The sequence below is a fragment of the Dasypus novemcinctus genome, chromosome 11 (assembly GCF_030445035.2).
Source record: "Dasypus novemcinctus isolate mDasNov1 chromosome 11, mDasNov1.1.hap2, whole genome shotgun sequence".
Taxonomy (NCBI): domain Eukaryota; kingdom Metazoa; phylum Chordata; class Mammalia; order Cingulata; family Dasypodidae; genus Dasypus; species Dasypus novemcinctus.
Genome location: NC_080683.1, coordinates 7,145,534 through 7,167,360, shown reverse-complemented (window position 1 = coordinate 7,167,360; position 21,827 = coordinate 7,145,534). Strand labels below are relative to the sequence as shown.

The 21,827-nt window shown below is 51.4% G+C and overlaps 1 protein-coding gene across 3 annotated transcripts in view; it reads right to left on the bottom strand.

Moving 5' to 3' along the window:
- Window positions 1-5,010: 5,010 nt before the first annotated feature.
- The window catches only part of SCUBE3 (signal peptide, CUB domain and EGF like domain containing 3), a 32,564-nt gene continuing 15,747 nt past the window's right edge, over window positions 5,011-21,827 (bottom strand). Inside the window, exons 4-23 of one of the 3 annotated variants that reach the window (XM_058306607.2) lie at window positions 20,624-20,758; window positions 19,628-19,753; window positions 19,372-19,488; window positions 17,207-17,254; window positions 14,790-14,906; window positions 13,085-13,207; window positions 12,469-12,585; window positions 11,843-11,968; window positions 11,421-11,540; window positions 11,211-11,315; window positions 10,803-10,919; window positions 10,328-10,486; window positions 9,886-10,101; window positions 9,385-9,546; window positions 9,012-9,179; window positions 8,348-8,509; window positions 7,772-7,969; window positions 7,167-7,319; window positions 6,968-7,047; window positions 5,011-5,291 (exon numbers count right to left, since the gene is read on the bottom strand). In XM_058306607.2, the coding sequence (XP_058162590.1) occupies window positions 5,142-5,291; window positions 6,968-7,047; window positions 7,167-7,319; window positions 7,772-7,969; window positions 8,348-8,509; window positions 9,012-9,179; window positions 9,385-9,546; window positions 9,886-10,101; window positions 10,328-10,486; window positions 10,803-10,919; window positions 11,211-11,315; window positions 11,421-11,540; window positions 11,843-11,968; window positions 12,469-12,585; window positions 13,085-13,207; window positions 14,790-14,906; window positions 17,207-17,254; window positions 19,372-19,488; window positions 19,628-19,753; window positions 20,624-20,758 (2,699 nt within the window). In that variant the 3' untranslated portion in view covers window positions 5,011-5,141. The remainder of the gene's footprint in view (window positions 5,292-6,967; window positions 7,048-7,166; window positions 7,320-7,771; window positions 7,970-8,347; window positions 8,510-9,011; window positions 9,180-9,384; window positions 9,547-9,885; window positions 10,102-10,327; window positions 10,487-10,802; window positions 10,920-11,210; window positions 11,316-11,420; window positions 11,541-11,842; window positions 11,969-12,468; window positions 12,586-13,084; window positions 13,208-14,789; window positions 14,907-17,206; window positions 17,255-19,371; window positions 19,489-19,627; window positions 19,754-20,623; window positions 20,759-21,827) is intronic. The other 2 variants (XM_023584373.3, XM_023584374.3) reach the window with 2 other exon arrangements.

Below are 21,827 nucleotides of genomic sequence, written 5' to 3'. Positions count from 1 at the left end.
GAGATGAAGAGGAAGATTGATTATAATGGGAATATTTATTATATGATTTCATAAAGTACATATTAACTACCTTACTAAAAGATGTGCACCTAATTTGAAAGAAATCACTTAAAATTTTTATTCGTAGCTTATCCAGTGTATTTTGGAAAATGTGGTTCTAAAAGAATTCCAGATAGATTTAAAAGGATCAGCTTATTCACCTTTATTGCTTTGGCTGTTTGAAAATTATTTTCTTTTCACAAATGACTAGTCTTAGGGATAAGTGTTGAGGAGAGCTGAAAATAATTGCTTGCCTTTAAACAGGTGAAAAAAGTCCCTTTTAGCATTTGCTGCTTTCTTTGCTTTGTTTCCTGGGAACTCTTTCCCGCTGCCTCACTTTATAGTTATCAAGCTATGATAGACATATGCTGAGTGCCATAGCATGTAATAGGAGCTCAGTAAATATTTGTGCAATGAATCCAACTATCTCCATTACAGATGCTAAAAGGATTTTGGTAGACCAACCCAGCATATTTTTTTGATCGGGCAGATTTTTCCATGTTCTTCAAGTTATACTTTAAATGGCTATATCATGGCAGTATTAAACCCAGTAAGATTTCATGTCGGGATAATTTAATTAAAACAAATCATCTCTGAACTTAAAAATTGAAATGGTTCATTTATTTACAAAAGAGATTTTGAGATTGCTTTCCTGTACTTGTAGGAATAGTGATTGGTGGCATGGCTGAATGATCTATATTACCGAAATCTACCTTTGAGGGCAGGAGTGTACTGAAAAAAAAGGACCTTGGGTGGCTCTCTCTTCTAGTATTTTGTTAGAGGTGGGATATCTTAACTAGTGAGGTATCTGAGCCATCTGTGGCCTGGCCAGCTTTTGGGGACAACACTATCATGAATTAGAATGTTTCCCTGAATTTCTCCCACTCCCTAGATCCCCTCCAGAGGATAAATCTTGGTACTGCTTTTAAAGATAGACACTGTGACAAACTTCATAAAATTCTAAAATCTTTAGGAATAAGATAAACCACCAAAACCTTCTGGAAGCCAGAAGACACTTAGGTTTCCTCAAAGCTTTTTTTTCAACTCTAGGATAAGCTATTGAAACAGAGGAAAAGATGCCAAGCTGAGGAGTTTTATTTAGTATTTTAATAATAATAATAATAAAAAGACAATACAAAATCCAAACGTTTCTTTTTTACAAGTTTAGATACATATTTTTCCCCAAGTGCAAAATATTCTATGAACTGTATCATTTACTGTTTACTGTTGATTGTGTAGGAGATGCTTACTATATTGGCAGCAGTGGAAGGCAAATATAAATAAAATATTTTGAGATTTCTTATGCATTAAAAAAAAGCCTCCCACATGGTAATTATTCTGTTCACCTCACACAGAATAAAGTTTTCAGTTTGTCCCAACTGCTAAAATTTGTATTGACTAGATAGGCTGATAACAAACTGAGGGGCCTGGTCCCTCTAATCATATATTTTTCTCAAAGGATTTCGAGTCCAAATAGTGGCCCAAGGACAGGATGTTAACCTTTGAGACAGGTCAAATATAAGGATATCCTTGTGTTGTTTGCTTCTCCTTTTCTCTTAACTGTGCTTGAGAAAGAAACCAGGCAGGTTAACATTATTTTCTTATAGTCAGTTGTACTTTGTCTCCCTTCCCCTGCCTAGTTTGAGGCTGTTACTTTGAGGTTAAGCAGCAGATTCAAAAGCCTGAATGCTCTATAACATTTTCTACATTTTGAGGCATGATCTCTTAATTTACTCCAGAGTAATTCCAAATATGAATTTGATTTTGTGTGATCTATGTATCTTAAAAAAAAACAAAAAACAACCAAGATAATAAAAAAAGGGGAAAAAAATGAATTTGAAAGACTTCTTGGATATAAAAGAATTCATTAGGGCCACAGACCAGGAGACTTTAAGCAACCGATCTAAGCCTCCACTACCTCAAACTGACCAAACAAGCAGTCACAGCTCATTGTCAGCCTTTGGGAATTTTAGGCCAGGGCAGACATCTCAAGTCCTGGTTTTAGTCAGTTTTCTCCTGACTGAAAGTTCTCTCAGATTTAGGAGATGGGCCTGGCCTAATAATATTGAAAGAGGGAGGCAGAGAAGCAATGAAGGATTGGCAGGTTGCTGAGGATATAAGTGCCTTTCTGACTTGGATCTCTCACGGAAATGATTTTCCATTCTCCCAACTCAAATCAGGCTAAGTTGTGGACTAAAATAATGGCACTGTGGCCCCATAAGCAGCCCTTCCTGCAGAGGCCTCTAGGCTAGTTCATAAAGGGATCCCATTTATCCATTTTCCCATGTTCCCTTCACTGGTGAAAACCTTTTCTGCCTGGCCTGTAAAGTCCTAGAGACTCCCTGAGTGTTGAGTCCTCATTTTCAACCCACCTAGCCCTTAGTTTGATGCCCCAGGGCTGGCTTCTTCCATGGGTTCAGCACAAGCTTTGCCTGGGTTCTTAACTTGGATGACCTAAATTAAACTTGGTGGACAACAGCAGTCTTCACTTGCTCATGAAGATCTTCCTTGACATCAGATAAGACGTCCAGTGGTTTCTACTTTCCTTACTATAGCAATCATTTGCAGGTCCCAGAATCCACAAAATACATGATTGGAGGACGTGTATATGGGATGAAAGGAATGGAAGGGGGCAAGGAAAAGCCAGACCCTGAAAGCAAAAATTGGGCTACACCTTGACTGTTTATCTTTCCAAGAGAGACATGAAATGTCAGGGAGAGAGGAATCAGAAAGTTCCCCCAGTTTTCTGTTGAAGAATCAGGATGGGTCAAAGTTGATTGAAGCTGTTTTCATGGCACTTCCTGGGAAGCGCAGACACTCCTGCCAAGTGGCATTAACTCCGCTTAGAAGCAGCCATTTTACATCTTTACAGAAGCCCTTTTTGACCCAGAGAGACAAAGGCATTCATACACTCCATTCCCAGTAGCCATGGTATTGGCCAATGGATGTGCGGGGATCTAGCTGTGGCGTTGGTTACCTACTGCTAAGGCTGTTTGGGCTGGCAAATGCTACTATGCGGGAGGGGGGGTTAGGCTCCTTTACTTAGTGTTGAGTCTCCTGGATGACAATCACTTAAAAACAAACTGAGTCAAGTGGTAGCCTTTAACTAGGACTACAACATTGGGGGAATGAAGGAACAGATGGAAAGTGATTTCTGCAGGCAGTAGTTGGATTGAGGGTAGACTCTATGGGATCTGAGCTTGGGTGTGGAAACCTGGTTCTTCTTCTTTTTGAAAAACAGTAGTTGTGGAAGCTAGGCTTGATGTCAATGCCAAGAGGGAGTGAATGATGAACAAGTAGAGGTAGGCAGAGCAGTCAAGATTGGGCAAACATCTGGTGCCTCCACAAAATTCATACCTGGATAACTTCCTATTCTTGGTTCCCACAGCCTTGTCTCTGGCTTCAGGACCCTGAGATACTGCATGCGCAGACAGTTTCTCCTGGTCCTCTTCCATTGCAGGCTGGTGAAATGCATACCAGGGGAAAAGAGGATGAAGACAGGGAGAAGATGGAGGTTCCCTACATGGGGTGGAGAGTCACCGACCAATTCCATCAATCTCTATTATCATGAGGTCCATGCTGGATCCATGGAGAGGCACAGGGATGGCAGAATTGATTTAACAAACACAGGTCCCTTTCCTTCCTGCTCCATAAAGTCCCCAGAATTCCTCTCCTACACATCAGGCCCCTCTGAGCTATAGCCTTGGGTAGCCCTGGCCATCAGTCCTGAGAGGTCTGTGTGGCCACTGGTGGAAGAAGAGACAATAACATGCTCCAGCACTCAAGGTTCATAAGATTTCAAAACCTTTTTTCTTCCACTTCAAGCACACACTCTTCTCTCTTAGGCAGCTATAAATAGGGTTGTTTCTAATGGAGGAAGAAAAAATCATGCCCCCCCCCAAAAAAAAACTCCAGCAAATAAAACCCCTCCCTTTAGACAACATAGAAAGACTCAAAATGATTGCACTTATTAGATGTGGACAAGGTGGGCAGAAGGCTTGCCAAATGCCCACACATTCCTCTTGCTGCCCACAGCCTGGGGCCAGAGGTAGGTGGCTCTGGGCCGTCTGCAGAAATGTGTCCTCTTTGGTGGAGCCCTCCAGCCACCTAGGACTACAAGGGAGAGATGACTGCGGGGCGAGGCCCAGGCTGGCTTCCAGTCAGCAGCCATGTTTCTTTAAAGACAACACTGAGCAAGGGCAGTAGAGCTCCCCCAGAAAGTATTTGGATGTGGATAAAGGGGTGGCTGGGCCAGGGAGGACAAGTAAGACAAGGGATTAGTGTTTGAGATTGGCTCCCAATTATTCTATAGTCTGTAGTCTTTGTGATACATTTTCTTTTCATTCTCTCTTTTTTGTTGTTGCTGATGCTTTAAAACCTGGTCTTCTCACCTGCAGAGATATAGTCTTTCTCTCAGGCTAATGCCAGCATCTCTTTCTCTTTTAGCTGGTGTCCTCTGTCCCAGTAGCGTGGGCCAGTTGTCAGCCTTATGGAATAGATTCCAGGCAGACATGTGGGTGAGCAAAGAGAGGAGCGGTACAGACAAGAAGGGGGGCTATGTGGGTGGTCCAGCAAACCTTGGGCCCAGAGGATCAGTGCTGGCATTAAGCAATAAGTTAAAGGCTTCTTCGGCAAGACTCGGGGCTGCTAGGATCACCCTGGGGGTCACAGCTGGGGGGTATTTTGGCTCCTCACTAGCAAGGCACAACCCTATAATGGCGGAAGCCTCTTTTCCACTCCCCATTCCTTCATAGGCCCATTTTGTGGGCCTCTAGCACCCGTCCAAGCTGATGGGGCCAGGGATGTGAGGCGGTGAAATAAGCAGTTTGGGTGGGGGGGAAAGGGACTTTCTTCACCCCTTAACGGTAACAGAACCAGCACTGGATGGCTTTTTCAGGGAGTATGTAGTTAAAGGGCAACCAGTAAACAGAGGTAGAAAGAGACAAGGAAAGGAAACTAGAGACAGAAAGGGAGAGTGCCTGTCTGTACTGATTTTTTTTTCTCCAAAAAGAGAGAATTCCTTATCTGTAGGTAGGGGTTGCCAGCTCTGAGGGCTGAAGAGTCTGGGGACTTCAAAACCAGGATCTCTGGGCCTCGGGGCACTATTTGTAAGGCCTCAGAAAGCTGGAAACTTTGGAGCGCAGCAGCTTGATGAAGGATTTTGGCAGCATCTCCTTGTGCTTCTCTGTGTACTTGAAGTAGTTCTGGGGGTGGGCCAGCACCTCGAAGAAGGCCTTGATGAGCTTCTTGTCCTGCAGAGTGGCAGGTGGTAATGTCAGCCTCAGCATTGGGGTGGGAGAGAGGGACACCATCTTTTTCAACAGCCCCTCTTGATGTCTGCCAGGCATCTACACCTGAACATATCCAGAGATGAACTCTGGACTCCATCCCCCTCAGCTGCTCCTTTGGAGGCCCACAGTTAGGCAACGGCAGCGCCCCTCCACACTGCTCAGGCCCCAATTCTTGGAGTCATCTTTGAAGACTTACTTGCTCATAGCTATAGCAAATCCTGTTGACTCTGTCTTCAAAATACAGCCAGGGTCTGACCACTTCTCACCTCCAGAGCTGCCATCACTACCATCTCTCACTTGGGCTACTGCAGTGTCCTCCTAACCGGTCTTCGTGCCTCTGCCCTTAACCCTCTACAAGACAGTTCTCCCCCAAAGCAACTAAAGTGAGTTTTCTGGTTTTAAAATCAGATCATGTCCTCCTCCTGTTTGAAACACTTTCTGAGTACACCCAGTAAAGCCCAGGTTCCTTGCAGGGCCCATACGGCTGCCTGTGATCCATCGCCTGTGACCTCTCCTACCACCTCCCCTTCCCCAAACAGACGCACTGAGCCACACGGACCTCGCTGTTCCACGCCAACCTGCTCCCGTGCTGCTTAGCTAGGGAGTGCCCCTGTCTTCTAACGTTAGCCCCTTCACCTCACGCCAGGGTCTTCCGAGAGAGCACTCCCGACCGCTCTGAAACAGCCCTATTGTGTGGAGAGCCTCCTAGGTGCCAACCCAACACTGAGAATTCGAATGCAGATCTTCTGGCTCCTAGACTACTTACTAGCCTTCTTTCCACTGCCTTAGTGTTTTGTTTGTTGGTTTGAATAAGAGGGGGGCTTTTAGCCTCTCACCTCACATGAATAGTTGTACTCCCACCTACATTATATATTGGAGTACCACAGAATATTTTATTTGAAATAGGATTCAGATGCTTTAAAAATGAAAATCATTGTTGAAATTATAGTCTTTAAAATCTGCAAGTTCTAGGAGATTTTTGTCATTATGGTTTTCATTTATACAAAAATTATTTTACTACTAATAAAGACAGCATTTTTGCAGTGGTAATTTATGACGGATAATGCTATTACTAGGACCATAGTTTCTTAAGTAAGATTTTCTCAAACTGGCATCCATAGACCCATGGATGTCTAGTCCAGGCTTCAATGTTGGAAATATTTCTTCTATATACTGATTTGGAGAAATGCAGTGCTAGAAATGCTGCTGCTTCTCTGTTGGGGTGGAGGCCTGGGTAGGGTGGGGGGAGTAAAGGAAGGGATTTATGCAGAAGTATCTTTCTGTATCTCTTGGTCGAAGAGAGATAGGGGACATTTCATCTCATCCTCCCTTTCTCTTCTGAATCTGCCCCAAGGTGTAACAGTTTGGGTGACCTTGGGAATCTGGGATACCTGCAGTCAAAGAGGCTAGGGCTCAAGTCCTACCTTTTCCACTTAGGAGCTGTGCAACCCTGGACAGGTTTGAAAACTCTCTGTGCCTCAGTTTTCTCTCCTGAAAAGTGGGAATGATGAAAGCACCAACCTCATAGAGTCGTTACGTGTATCAAATGAGAAAATTCACGTAAGCATATAGCACATTGCCTGGCACATTGTTAGGTCCTCATTAAATGTTGGCTATTATTGCTAATATGCACTCGCCTTTAAAATCTCCTGGTGGTTTTCGGAGGCATAGAGCCGGCCGTCTCTTACAATGTCTTCTACCAGCTGTTCGTAGTCCTCTGCAAAGCCAAGCAAAAGAAGGGACATAGGGGCGAGTGCTCTGCCTGCTCCCCGGCTCTCCCAGGGCGCACGGCCTCCCCTTTCTCACCCGCCTCCCTGGCTCTCTTGCCCTGCTCACCATCGTAAGTAACATAGGGGATCTGGAAGCCACGGGCACTATTGGCCTCGCTTGTTTTAAAGCTGATCCAGAGCTTCCTGGAGCGAGCTGTGAAGGCAATGGGGCGCTCATAGGTCTGACAGGTCTCGTAGGTGGTGATGGAGGTTGGAGAGGCTGGGAAGGCAAGAGGCAGGTCAGGAAGGTGGCTTGGTAGGCTCCCCAAGCCCTCCTGGAGTGAGGCTAGTCAGGGGCAGGAATCACATCGACAGGCAGAGGCTCCCTCTCCCCACCCCACCCCCAGACCCCAGACCCTATCCACTGCCCTAGCCTTGCTCCACAACTCCTACTTGACATCTGGGCACTTGCATAGTGTAAGAAATTTGACATTAAATGGATGGAATGGCAAGAATCCTAGGGCAGGAAAGTGACGCAGGTAACACCATCTAGTCCCACTGTTGGCTTTCCTAACTCTGCTCTCCACCAAATGTGTACCGTTCATTGCCTCCTTCACTATTTTGCCCTCGTGGATCCCTGGATTCACTGCTGTAGTTCTTCCTGACCCATCACCTCTCTTTTCCAACCAGACTCTGACCCCCCTTCCCTGACCCAGCTCTGTAGCCACCCACAGTTCTTTCTCATGACGAGGACGTCTCCACACTCATCCTCAGATGGCAGGAAGATCTCGGGTACCACTATAAGAATCTTGCGCTTGGGTGGAGGGTTGATATTCCAGACGCACTCCACGCCAGCTGGGTAGTTGCCCGGGTAGTTGGGGGACTCGATATAGCCAGTGAACTCACCCAGCTCCCCACCACACTGACGATCTGCAGCCAAACCCCGGTGAACAGAGCAAAAAAGAGAAGGGAAGTCAACGGGGGCATTAAAGAGGAGTCCGACAACATAGGCAGCTGCCTTCCTAGTTCATCTTTTACTCTGCAAGTTCGAGGTCCACCTTCCTTCTTGCCCTTTTAGTACTTTCTTTTCTCACCGTTGCTTGTCTCCAGGGACAAGATGCTACAACACTCAGTCCAGCAACTAGTCTTGAGACTGTGTGGGTTCGGGACCATTAGAAGGTTGGACTTTCCTGCCCATCCACCCCCAGCCCTGCTCCCTGTGGGTTTGTCCCCAGGCCCCCTTTCTTCCCATGCCCACTGCTCCCAGGTCTCTCAACTCCCATTCCCACAGCTTGGCCTGCCACATACTTTTGCATTGGGCCACGCTGGTAGAGCCATCAAAGTCAGTGCTTGTGTTTCCTGGACAGCGGGTACAGAAATTCTGACGGAAGTCAGGCTGGTAGGAGCCCAGGGCACAGCGGATACAACGGTGGATGCTGGTGTTGTAGTAGTGCCCAGGGGAGCACTGGACTGCAGGGAAGGGGGAGCAGGAGTCAAGGGTGGCAGACAGGGGGGAGTTCTGGGGCACAGGATGGGCAGGACACATGTGTCATGGAAAATCAAGAAATTGAGGTCATCAGAGTTCCTTTCCAGCTCTTTCCAACCTTTCGTATTTATGGCAGAAGTTTTTAAGCCCAGGAAAAAATGAACTTTGAAGAGTGGGTGGCTATGGTGCCAGCAGAATTGAACACTGTGCTGAATCTATACAGAAACTCATTTGGGGTATCGAGGGGAATGGGCCAGCAGTTCTCCAAAGTGGGGGGGGGGGTGTAAGTGAGACTGTTAATTATTCCTTGATTCCCAGGCTTGGGACTGGTAAGCAGGACAGTATTAATAGTCAGGCAGGTAGACCTTTCCCAGTCTGGGGGAAATGGTGTGGCAACTTACTCAGGTCTACTTTAGGGACTTGGAGAGTCCTTTTGGGTTGAGCTGGGGTTAGGGAGTCCCCCAGTAGGGTAAGTAGTCCACCTACCTTTGGTGTCACAGTCTTGGAAGGAGATGGCTCCCTCGTGCTTGGTGGTAAGGCCCCCCCCACATGGGAAGCACAGTGTCCGTCCTGCTTCAGGTTGATAAGTGCCACGTGGGCATGGCTGGCAGGGCTTGAACCCATCTACAGAGTGTTGGCCAGGTGGGCACTGACCTGCAATGAACCAAGGGCCCAAGTCTGATGCGATGGTCCTGAGTCACCCCCATGGGGTCACCCAGTTTCAGGGGCCAGAGGTATACAAACAGGATGTCGACTAGGAGAGTGGCCTGGAGCCTGGGCTGCCCTTTGGGAAATCCCATGCCCGTGGGCGTCCCAGTGCCCACCCTACCCCAGTCTATATTGTTTGTTCCCCTGGCACCTGCACACGTGGTGATGTTGGTGGCTCCAAGAGGCCCGTGGGCATCACTCCCAGGGCAAAGGTCGCAGGAGAGCTGCCCTTCTCTCTCCTGGAAGGTGCCAGCTGGGCATGGCACACACTGCTCCGTCTGGCCGTGGTAATACGTTCCCTGCGGGCAGCTGACTGAGGGAGAGTCGGCCGCGCTAGCCACCCACCCCACCCTGTTTCCCACCACCCAGGCCTGGGACTCCCCTTCCCACTCCCCCAGATTCAGTGATAATCTCTTTTTCAGAGAACAAACAGAATCTTGCCTGCAGGGTATGGGGCCAAAGTCGTGTGTGTGAGGACAGGTGGCCCGGCCTGGTGTCCTAGATTTCAGCCTGGGACCAGGGAAGGGGGGATGGTAGGCAGGAGGGTCTTGGATGCCTCACAATTTGAGAAATGGAACTGGGCTGAGCCCAAGCCAGGCCCTCTTCACTCCCCTGCTTCCCAGCTCCCCAGCTCCCCAGCAAGCTCCCTTACCACACTTGGCCCCAGTGCGATGCTGCCCGGGCCTACAGGCCTCCGCCAGCTCTGCTCGCTCCCCAGATACCGGGCCTGGCTTGTGGGCCAGCTCATAATCGAGGCCCGCCAGGCGCAGCAGGAAGCGGTCCTGGTTGATGGACTTCCTGAGCATCTTCAGGGACCCTTTCAGTCGCCGTTCCATCCGCTGTCGGAGACAAGGTAGTCCACAGCCAGCTGGTGGTTGGTGTGATGTACGTCAGGGAAGGAAGAGACAGAATGGCTGTGAGTAGGAGAGCTAAGGAAGCAAAGCTAGAGCTGCGGGTGGCATGGTAAGAAAGGGGCTAGCTCCTGGACTTGGCTTTAGCAGGCCCCGCCCCTTCCTTTTGCTGCTGGGACCTGTGATTTCCCCTTTTGCCCTCCCGTACCTACCCTCTCGCAACAGGAGTTACCCCAGTCCCACCTGTGGTTTCTTCAGCCTTCACTTCTGCCTCCAGTTCCAGGGTGAGCCGGGTTACCTCCTTGCCTGGAGGAGTCCGGGCCCGCCGGCCCTTGCCCTTCCGAGAGGAGTCACACTTGAGGTGGATGAAGGTGACCTGGCAGTCAGAGCAGGGGGCACCACCTGGGAGAGAGGCCTTGTCAACCCGAGGGTACCCTCAGGTCAGGGAAAGTTCTCACCCCCAGCTCTCACTGCTCCTCCCAATCCAGACCTCACCAGATCTTACTGTGACTCTTTCTCAATCCTCTCTTAGTAGCGGATTCTAACTAGTCATGTGGGGAATACCCTGGGCCTTTCTTGGGCCCTATGCCCGCAATTGTTTTTTTTTTCCACTGTTCTGTCCAGAGTTTGGGGCATTAGTGGGTTTTGGAAGAGATCTCACAAAGGAGAGGGTTTGGTAGCCAGATAGCCCCATTGGGGTGGGATCCCCATTTCAGACCTGGCCCTGGGATTCTGCCAGCCTCGTCCATTTTGCCTTTGTTTCGCAGGTGCAAACGGCACTTGGCATCCTTGATCTTGAAGGAGGCCCGCTGTTTAACCGACAGCACTGCAGCCTCTAGAGGGATGGGAGAAGCTCAGCACAGCCTGGGGGGCCTATGGGGGTGGGGGCTGCTGTGGAAGGTGTTGAGAAGCTGGGTACTAAGAAGGTGTGGTTGGGGAGTGAGATTATGAAGCCAGCAGAATCAAATGTTGGGGACAGAGGAAGTAAGGCAGCAGGCTGGAGAGTTACAGAGCAAAAGAGGGGGAACCAAGATGTAAGGCCAGGGGGATTGAGGAAGAAGAGAAATTTAAGCAGCTAATAAGCAAGCGAGTAGGATGGAAACAAGGCCTCCGGGCTGGTGCTCACCATGGCAGTGGTTGGAGTTTGTGCTGTTCCCAGGGTGGCTGGCTCGGGCTGGGGCGGCCCTGGGGCTGGGAGTGCCACAGCTCACAGTGAAGCCATTCTCAGACTCTGCGGGAAGGGGCGTGTCACCGCTGACCTAGCAGGCGGGTTGGAGCAATACCAGGGGAGCTGCCAGCCCTCCCTTCTCCCCGCCCCGCATCTTTCTCCATGTACCTGGCAAAAACCGGGCCCGAGAGGGGCAGGTTAGCGCACACGTGTCCTTCTTGCCAGACCGGTTACAGCTGAGCATGGCTTTCAAGGCCCCTGCTGGACTGCCCTGACACTTCACTGGCTCTAGGAAGGGGAAAGAGGCCTGAGGAGATGGCCCTCTCCCACCCTTTCCCTCAGTTGGGTAATCTGGGGGAAATGAATTCACTACCTGCACAACTGTTACTCTACCCATAGAGACTGTTGAAAGGATTATTATTATTTTCTTGTTGTTGTCGGATTATTGACCAGAAATTTCATGTCTCCAACTTAAATGGCTACATTCTCCACCCTCTTCCACCTTGCATCTTCCTTACATTGCTTTCCATGACCCTCGTTTCCCTTTGAAACTGCAGTGACAGCTGTGGCCAGCAGAGGGCACCGCCCACCTGTGCAATCCTTGCCGTTCCAGTGCAGCCGGCCCTGGCCTGCCGGGCAGGTACACTGGTAGCTGCCAGGCGTGTTGATACAGCTGAAGCGGCAACCTCCCCGATTAATGCTGCACTCATCCACATCTGGGGAAGGAGTAGGGAGAAAGAGACATGGGGGGGAGGGGAAGTAGTAGAAACCAGGGAGGGAGGACATCTAATGAGAGTTCTGGGCATTCCCAGCTGACTACTGGCCTCAAAGAAGAGCTCAACCTAGGACCTCCTCCCCTTATCTCTGTCCCCAGTCAAAGGAACAAGTGAGAAGGGGTCAAGCTGACCAGTTTCTTAAAGCCTTCTATTCCTACCTACCTGTGGGGCTGTGGTTTAGGAGCTGAGGGTGGGGGTCAGGGAGCAGTGATGGGGATGGGAGATGGAATTCAAGAGGCAGATGCTCTTCCCTGATGCCCCAGTCTCCCAACTGGCCTTGAGAAGCTGTTTTAATTCCTTCCTTTTCATCACAATGGATGCAGACACAACTATGCACCTGGGGATTGCCCATAGCCATAGCCAACTCAGGAACTTGCTCAATCAGAGGATAGTAGGGTGAGAGGGGCTGGGGTAGATGGGGATACAATTTGGCGGCCTACCTCCACAGTGGGTGACTCCATATAGCAAGTAGCCACGATGGCAGAGGCACTGGAAGCTTCCTGGCATGTTGACACATATGTGGTCACAGGTTCTATCAAAGGAACACTCATCTATGTCTGGAAGAAGAAACAAGGATATAAGCCACAGAATCTGTGCTGGGGTACTTGACCCTAGGACCTCTTGCTCCGGTGAAAGGCTCACGTGAGGGACTTAGCTCACACCCTCGAATAGAAAGATTCCCTATCGCGGCCCACCCCTAGGCTCAGTGCTTAGCAGTGGCTACCACCCCTTCCATTGGGAATCCTTGGAGCCAGGAATGGAACGATCTGGTGCCTGTGGATCAGGGTCACATGTGTGGTTTTGCAGGTCAGACCCTGCCAAGGATAAGAATTGGGATAAATCCATACCTCACTCCTTGCCAAGCCATGTACCCCACTGTGAAGCTGGTCCATCAAGAAGAAGGGGGCACCATCTGCTAATCTGCAACATGACACTGCCTATGGAAACTCTCCATAGTGCCTACTGTTTCCCAGACTCTGGCCTTCTGGCTTTCTTGAAACTTTCCTACCCCAAGTACCTTTCCCAAGGCTTTCCCCATTGGCCCCAGTTGCTCACCCTGGCAGTTCCTCTCATTGATGAGAAGCTTATAGCCCTTCTTGCAGCTGCATTCGAAGCTGCCTACTGTGTTACGGCAAATGTGGTCACAGCCCCCGTTGTTCAAGCGGCACTCGTCTATGTCTGGGAAAGCCGGCCAGGACACAAGTAGGAGAGAAGAAGGGTAACAGTGATGGCTGGGCACAAGGAGACAAGATCCCCCTGCACTCACGGGGACAAGGGAAAACAAGGAGAGGCCTGGCCTGCCTCTGACTCCCTCTCTACTGTCTCCATTTCTTCCTAGTTCAGGGGATCGGTGGCTATTAGCGACACCCTCTTTCCTGAGACTGAGTCCTCTTAGGAGGGGACAGGTAGGGACAAGAGCAGGGAACAGGTGGGCATTTGACTGTGGGGCTAGTCCATATGCCTCACTCTCCAACTGATGCCATTCCCAAGAATGGCCGGTGGTTAGGGTTTATTTCTTCCTGCCAGTCCTGAGGGGCCAAGGAGAGTTGGAGATTCAGAAGGGACTTCCCTTCTGAGGAGGAGCTGGGAAAGAGGCCGGCTGGGAGGACCTCCAGGGCCGCCAGTGAGCTGGGTAGCGCTGGGGGAGGGTTGGGGGCCAGGCAGGGGGCTGGGCTGGGAGAGGTCTGGAGAGACTCAGGCCTGAGGCAGCTTTCAGCACTAGTAAGGAAAGGGGGCAGGGGTGAGTGAGCTGCTTCCTTCCTGAGGTCAAGTTCCCCAAGCTGGTGGCAGACAGGACCCAGGCTACTCACCCCTCCTTGGAGGAGGGGGCAGGGAGGGCAGCCTTCCACCTCACTCTTAGCATACCTGTCAACAGTCCTTCCCAGCAGGAAACCTCTCAACTCTGGCTGTCTGACCTGCTGCCCCAGCCCTCCCCCTCACAGCTGTTGAGCCAAGAGACACAAAGAACGAGCCCAGTCCTCCTCCCAGTCCCCACTCCTTGTGACCAGGGGACAGACTTTCAGTATAGCTACCCTCCCTTTTTTCCTCCTTCCTCTGTTTCTCGCCCCCACAACTGGCTAATTAAAAGGAGAGGAAATAGAAAGGACAATGTGGGAAAATATGCCAAGGTAATAGCTAACAAAGTGCTTACTATTCGCCAAGCACTGTTCTAGGTACTTTATATATTAACTCATTTAATCCACAAGGCAGGCACTATTATTGTGGGGAAAGTGAGGCACAGAGACATTAAGTAATCGGTTTAGGATCGCAGAGCTAGTAAGAGGCAGAGTTGGGATTTGAACCCAGGTAGTCAGGCTGCAGCGTCAGTGCTCTCAACTGCCACCTTTTTCTCCTTCCGTTACAGCACTCCTGAGGGGAGAGCTCATTTCCCCAGAGCCCCCTGCAAGTGTGGGTTTAGAAGGTTACGGAACACACCTGGAATCTCATGCACCCACCAAGGGCTCAAACAGCCTTTCAGACCCAGGGCTGAATGCGAATGGCATGTTCCTTAACCAGGAGGGGGAAGGGAACTGGGGGGGGATAGGCACAGGAGTGGGGAGCACTGGGAAACTGGCTGGACGTTCATGCCCGTCAAACCGCGATGGGGAAGATGGACAGGCACCAGCCCTTCACCGCAGCCGTTCCCTGTAATCAGGAGGGCCCCAGGGGCTGAGGAGGTGCGCTTCACACAGGTGCCCTCCCCCAGCCCACCCCAGCCCCTCGCCAAGGTCTCCGCAGGCCTGTCCTCTCAACGCCTCACCTTTGCAGGTCTTCCTGTCTGGCTGCAGCATGAAGCCCACGGGGCAGCTGCAGTGGACACCAGCAGCCGCATCATGGCACTTACTGTCGCAGCCCCCGTTGTTGACAGCACAGGTCTCTGTTTAGCAGGAGGCGGGGGAGGGTAACCCGGTTACTGGCCTGGAGGAGTCCCACCCTCGAGGGTAGTGGAGACCACAGAGGCCCAAGGGGAGGCCTCCGCTGCCTCCCTGTCCTTTGGAAAGAGCGTTAGCTGGAGGCTCCCAGCCCCCTTCCTCCCCTCACTCCCAACCCCCATCCCCTCACAAGTGCAGCCAAGCAGTCCGCTTCCCTGCCCCCTACTTGATTGAAACAAGGTGGACAGCAGTGAGGCAGGTACAAGCCAGAGCTGTCAGGCAGGAATGTGCTGAGGGGGTGGAGGAGGTGGAGAAGGGAGAGAGCAAGACGGGATGGGAGCTAAGTAAGGGTGGATCTTGCTGCCAGGGAAGAAAGGACAGGACGACAGGAGTTTCCTCCTTTTCCCACAACCATCTCTTTGGTGGGTGGGGGGTCATGGTGGGAAAATCTTCCCATAGGTAGGTTGGGAAGAGTGAAGCTGGTGATTCCTGAGACAGCTGTGGGATTGCCATCAATCCATCTTCCCTGGCCAGCTGTCTTAAAATAAAAACCCAGTTCAAAGACTGGCTGCTCTTCCTCAGAGGAGATGACACATGGTCATTTCCTGGCCCCTTCATGTCCACCTTCAGCTCCTCCTAGGCCCTTTTTGTTCGATGATGTTTTACTTTCCTAATAGCAAAGTAAGAGGTGGGGGCAAAGGATAAGAGTCCAGAGGAAAAGGAGTCTCTTAAGAACGTAAGGGAAAGAGTTAGGGAACCTCAAAACTAGACAAAACCAAATTCTTTATTTCAGTTAAGTCCCTTCTCTCGCTCCCTACTGAGTGATAAGTTTCCCCATCACTGAGAGGTCACTGTGTGTAGGTGTGTGTGTGTGTGTATGTATGAGTCACTCCATTTTCTGAATTCAGATAAAGAAAAAACAGGTTTAAACTGCAACATGAGAGTCAGGTGAGTCCAAGGAAAAACTATCAGCTCACGATAGTGCAAGACACTGACAGAGGGACTGTGGAGGTGTTGTGGCTCTCCTCTGGGGAGGCCTAGAAATTCTCCCATTAAAGAAGAGAAAATCCCAAGGTCACAGCTAAGGAAGAGAGGAGAGTGGTTCTCAGAATCAGGGAAACTGAGTGAGAAAAGTACCAGAGGGTACTACTGTCTTTTTGAATCTCTGACTCCTAAAACTCAGGCCCCACTCTTGTCACTGAAGAGCACAAGGCCAGGGGTCCAGAAGACCCCCTGCTCTGCCTGTGGGTCCCTGGCCAGGCCCCAGGCCCTCTGATGCCCATGTTTAGGAGCAGCCACAGAAGGATCTCCTCCGTTTCATTGCCACCTTAGTCTCCTAAAGGTCCCTAAAGCCATGGGGGGGAACCTGGAGGCAACCTTGAGTTCAGGCTCCAAGCCCAGCCATTACCCCTAAAAGTTCTCTTAGCATAAAAAAGTGCTTTCCAAGCCCTGGAGCAAGAAGAGGGGAACAGAAATCCTGCCCCAGGTCTGGGTAGCTTCTGAGGGATCTAGGCCGGGAAGCAGCAGAGCTGGCACAGTATCTGTCCCAGGGTGGGGAAGGCAGGATGGCACGCCCTCAACGCATCGCTCTCCAGTTCACAGTATTAACAACCAGAAGCTTCTCTGTGCTTTCTCTGCACCAGGTGCAGACCAGATGCTCTACATGCACTATCAGTCTTCACAGCAAACCTGTTTTACAGAGGAGTAAACAGGATCAGAGAGAAAAGTCGCTTGCCTGAGGTCATCCAGTTAGGTGACAGAGCCAGGACTCAAACTCGGGTCGGTCTGAACCAAAAAGTCCTGCTCTTAACCAGTATGGTGGGGGAAATGGTAATGCCAGGACTGTGAACTAATGTGGGTAAAAACCCAAGAAAGGAGCCCCGAGGAGGGGGTGGCGTCTAACCCTTCCCCCTCCCTATCTGGTGGGCATGACGAATAATGTGGAGCTGGCTGGGTCTTTAGCTGTGTAGAAAGGCAGAGAAAGGGTGAGAGGGAATGAGGCAGATGGTGGGAAAAGGGGGCGATGTTAGAAGGTGGGTGAGGGAGAAGGTGGGAAGAAGGAACAGAAGGAGAGAAGAGTGACAGGAACAAAGAAAAGACCGACATGAGGCTCTAGGCCAGCTCTTGGGGACTCAGGCTTCCTGTCACCCAAAGGGTCCAGTGCCCAGGCTCCAGGGAAGCCCTGCTGGCAGGGGGGGGCCAGTCAGGCTGGGCCCAATGGGCATGCGGTTAGTGGGAGCCCCAGCAGGTTAGCCCTTCCCCTAGCAAGCCAGTGAGAGCAAGCGGAATGAGCAGACATATTTACCATTAGAAACGGCCTGAGGGGGGATGTGCTGCTCTAGCCGCCTTTCCCCTGTTTGACATTGTAAAAAAGCTGTTTAGATGCTGGGCAGAAGCCACTATGGCCCACTGGGCCCCAGGCCCCTCCCCCTCCCGCCTCCACCCACAGGCCCAGATCTCTGGCCCCAGGGAGCCCTGGGACCCCTACAACAGCTGCACTCCCAAGCCTTCTCCTGGCTGGTATCCTCAAAGAAGCCTGCCTCCCACCAAGTGACTGGTGGGAAACTGAGTCTCAGAGAGGGCGCCTCATAGACGCAGTATCACAGCACGCCAACAGCAAAGCTGGGGATGCCGCCCTAGACTTACAGACTCCCCCACTGGGTGCCCACTTCTTTCTATTAAACTATACTGCCCACTGGTCTGCCCACAGAATCCGAATGTCTTGATGGCCCAAACACTGATGTTTCCTCCCACTAGGACTGGTAAGAAAAATAAGATAAATAAGGCAAGAAGGTAAAGTAAGTCCTACTGGGAGACAAGGGAGAGGAACTAGGAAAGAACAGAGCTGAAAATCCTAGATCGGCCTCGTTTGCTCTCTTTTACCTCACCTGGCCATGGCCCAGGTGGCAGAATGAACCTTAAAAGGGGTATTTCCCAAAGCAGCCATGACCAGGACTGCCTGACTAGACAGACACCGAAGAGGGAGCAGGCCCTCACATCCAGGGGCCTGGCCTCTGGGCTGGTTCAGGCAGCTTTCTTTACAGGCAGTTTCTTTTGGGAGATTCTGGGGATGTGTGTGTGTCCAGGGCTAGTGGGAGGTTTGGAAAGCAGAAAAATTAGACCTATGAGGGAAAATGAAAGGAGCTGGAACAAACCAGCCTAGAGAAGGCGACACGAAGACTAAAAATGTTCTCCGGTCTTCTAAGAGGTAGTTCAGAGAGAAACATGTAACAGGAAAGATTTTAATTCGAGAAGAGCTTTAGGCCTGTGTGTGCAAGTCCTTGGAGCAGGTACCTGAGGGAGGCATTTAAGCGCATCGTCTGCTCCCCTGTTGCTGTGTCTGGGGAAGACAGTGCTGTCTGCAGTGAAGGGAGCTGGTCTCTGGAGGGGGATCGGGGTGGGGGCAGGGGGGCTGGTTCTTAAGCTGAGTGTCATCATGGTGTTCCTAATAAACAGGATCTCACAGAGTGACTTTTCACACCTTCCCATTCCCACCATGTCGCAGCCCATCAGATGAACCCCCATGCCCAAAGAGCAAGCACACCTCCCATATAGCTCAAGACACAGCCTTTCTGCCCCCCAAAACTCCTCCCTTTCATTTCCCACTGCTCCAAGGGGGCACTTTGTCCTACCATCTTTATCAGCACTCATTGAGCACATAGTAATTGGCCTTCACTAATGATCTAAAGACATAGGAAATTAGGAATTAAACTTAAGAAATTAAACTCATTTGTGATGCCTGAAGTTATGTGAAATAAGGCTGGAAATTCAGGAAAAGGGATCTAGGTGTTAAAGGGGCCCCAAACCAGGAGAAGGATATGAAGGCTGGAGTTGGTGAGGAAGTTAAAAGGCTACAGGCAAAGCTCAGGGAATACCATTGGAATCTGGAGAGAGAAGGGAATGTGGGGGTGGTAAGGGTAGGGAGAGTGGAAAAGGGGCTTAGAGCAGGAGAGTGAGGGAAAGGATAAGAGGGGAAAAAAGATACATGGAGCCAGGAAACCATCCAGTTTCAGGGCTGGCTGTCCCAGCAAATAGCACCTTTTCCCACCCCAGTCCCAGAGTGAGGACAATGGGCTGTGGCAGCTCCCGTCTTGCCACACAAGTCAACTAGGGCCTCTGATCAGGCCTGATCAGCTGCGTTTCCCCCGCTCTCCTCTCCTTCCTCACCCTCGGCCTTGTCAATAGGCACCTCTAATTATTCCCAGGTTGGCAGCACTCCTGGGATAAAGAGGATACAAGGCTCCTGGGGGTGGGGCGGTGGAACCACAGGGCTGGGGAGGGCAAGAGGGGCAGGTTAGCGCTTTCATCTCTTACTGGTTTCTCTGACTAGGCCTGGCTTTGTCTGGTCTTCGACTCCCTTACCAGTCGCTCTGTGCCCAGCGCCTGGGCCTCGTGTGCTTCCCCACCCCCACCCCGGGGCCGAGGACACCCCCCCACAGGTGGACCACGTTCTCCCCTGGCCTCACCCACCGATGCATGTCTTCCCATCGGTATGGAGCACAAACTTGACGTGGCAGCCGCACCGGGGACCCTGCTCTGTGTCATCACACGTGTGCTGGCAGCCGCCGTTACCATAGTTGCACGTCACTGTGCACAAAGGGGTAAGGGGGCTTGTCAGTTGTCCTCCCCGGGTGCCACGGTTCTCCACAGCATGCTCCCTTTTCCTCCCAGGCCCGTACCCCTCCCCTGTCCCCCTTCTCCCCCACTACCACCCCAATGATCTCACATTTACAGTCCCGTTGGTTCTTGGTGAGCTCGAAGCCAGGGCGGCATTCACAGGCAATGCCCCCCTTGGGTGTTTCCCGGCAAATGTGGGCACAGCCATGGTTCTTGTTCATGCAGTTCATTCCTTCTAAAAGGGAAGAGGAGGCGGTGAAACCTCTGTTCCCCTGGATGCCTAGAGGAGGGAAAACTAGAAAGGGTGGTGGGGGGCCCAGGAAATCAGGAGAATTCCAGAGGCTGCGTGCAACACGGAGTGGGTGCTAACAAGCATAGTTCAGCAGCCATTCTAAATGGTGTATTAATAGCTGTTCACACCCAGACCTAAAGAACACCCCACAGTCAGCCTCTCCTTCAAACCATCAAACAATATCTGTGTCTAATGATTGTCCAGAACTGTGACGGGTGCTTGGTGGGTTTAGGAAGAACCCCAAAATATGACATGGTCCTTTCACTCGAGAGTGCAGTCAAACTGGGAAGAAGATAAATGACAGATCTATAATGTGAGTGGAGAGTGATTGGTATAGGTATCAGTACTATGGGGTTTTATGCAAAATATTAATTAGCTCTCACTGCCTGCAGGGTGCTGTGGTAGGTGCTGGGGCTCACAGCTGAATGAGACATGGTCCTTGTCCCCAGGAAGGTCACAGGCTGTGAGGGGAAATGTCCCCACCATTCCTGCCAATCCAGTGGTAAGATAAGCAGCAGCTCTGAGAAGCTCCTTCAGCTGCAGGCAGGGACGTCAAAACCCTGGGTCTAGACACAGGGAACACCTCAGGCCCACACTGTCCCCAACCCCAGGTTCTCCCAGATTCTGTTCTAATACAGAGTGTCCACGAAGCCCTTAAAGTGTGACTTGGTTGAGGACAGGAGAAGGAGGAGCTAGAGGAGCTGAGAACAGAAGGTGATTGTTCAGAGGTACTGAAGGGGGGTCCCCAGCAAACTGGAAGAGAAGTCTAGGTAAGACGGGTGGGGACGGGGCCCTCCCCAAGCATGGGCTGACCTTCAGGCCTCTGGATGCACGTGTGCTGGTTGTCGCTGAGGAAGAAGCCTTCCCGGCAGTGGCACTCGTAGCTGCCCATCATGTTGATGCAGCTCTGCTGACAGCCGCCGTTGCCCTCGGCACACTCGTCCACGTCTGTGCAGAGCAGGTGGTCAGTGGGGCCGGGGGGTGCAGGCCAGGGTCACGGCGTGCCCCAGGAATTCAGCACCAAGGGCTGAGAGTGTTCTTGAGAACTCCAGCGCACACACACTCCCCACCCCGCACCCAGCCCAGTCTTAGGCCAGGCAGCTCATCCCCCCTCATCAGCTGCCGTTCCACTGGGTGTGGAGAGGCAGAGGTGGGGAGCTAAGGAAGTGGGCAGGGGACATTTGGACATGGTTCCCCCAGGTGGGGACTTGCTTCCCTTTCCCTCGCCTGTTGAAACTGAGTCTAGGGCAGAGGAGACCAGGAAAGGAGCCACAGCAGGAGAAACAGCAATGACGATAAGGGTGGAGATGTCGGGGAAAGGGAGCCGGGGGTGGCAGCTGGTTGTGAAGAGCAGCCAGAAAACCAGAAAACCTGGCGAATGACTCTGTTGAGGGACAGCTATGGCCATGGTGCCGCGATTGGAGGGGCAGGATGGGGAAAGGCCAGAGAGCCTCAACTCCTTATGGAGCAAGGGCCATTCCTGTGGACAGGCCATGGCCCCGGCCTTTCTCCCTTCCCCCCATGCCTGGGCTTGCTGCCACATCGCCTAGCCTTTCTCCTATTTTGGTTTAACTAAACAAAGTCTGGCAGCTTGGCAGAGAAGGATGGGGGAAGAGCTTCCAGGCCGCACCCAGATAGGGGAGAGGGAACAGCAGACTCTCACCCCAAAATCACTACCCCCAGACTCCAGAGCCAACCTTACCCAGGGACCCCGATTCAACGCTGGCCTCCTCCCTGCTGGCTACTGCCCTCCCAAGTCCACAGCCCTCCAGTTTGCCATGGCCCTGGAGGCATCAAGGGGACTGGTCCCCAAATGGAGCAGCTGGACTCGGGCTCCTCCGAGCCTCATCTCCCCCCTTCCCAGGCTCTCTGCTACGGTCCTGAAAGCCCAGATTTGCCCCTTCTGGCCAAGCGCAGAGGGGCCCAGATCCAGCTGGCTCCTCCCTGGCACAATACACCTCAAGGAAAAGCAAAGGGATCGTCTACTTTTTTCCCATGTCTGCCCCATCTCTTGCTA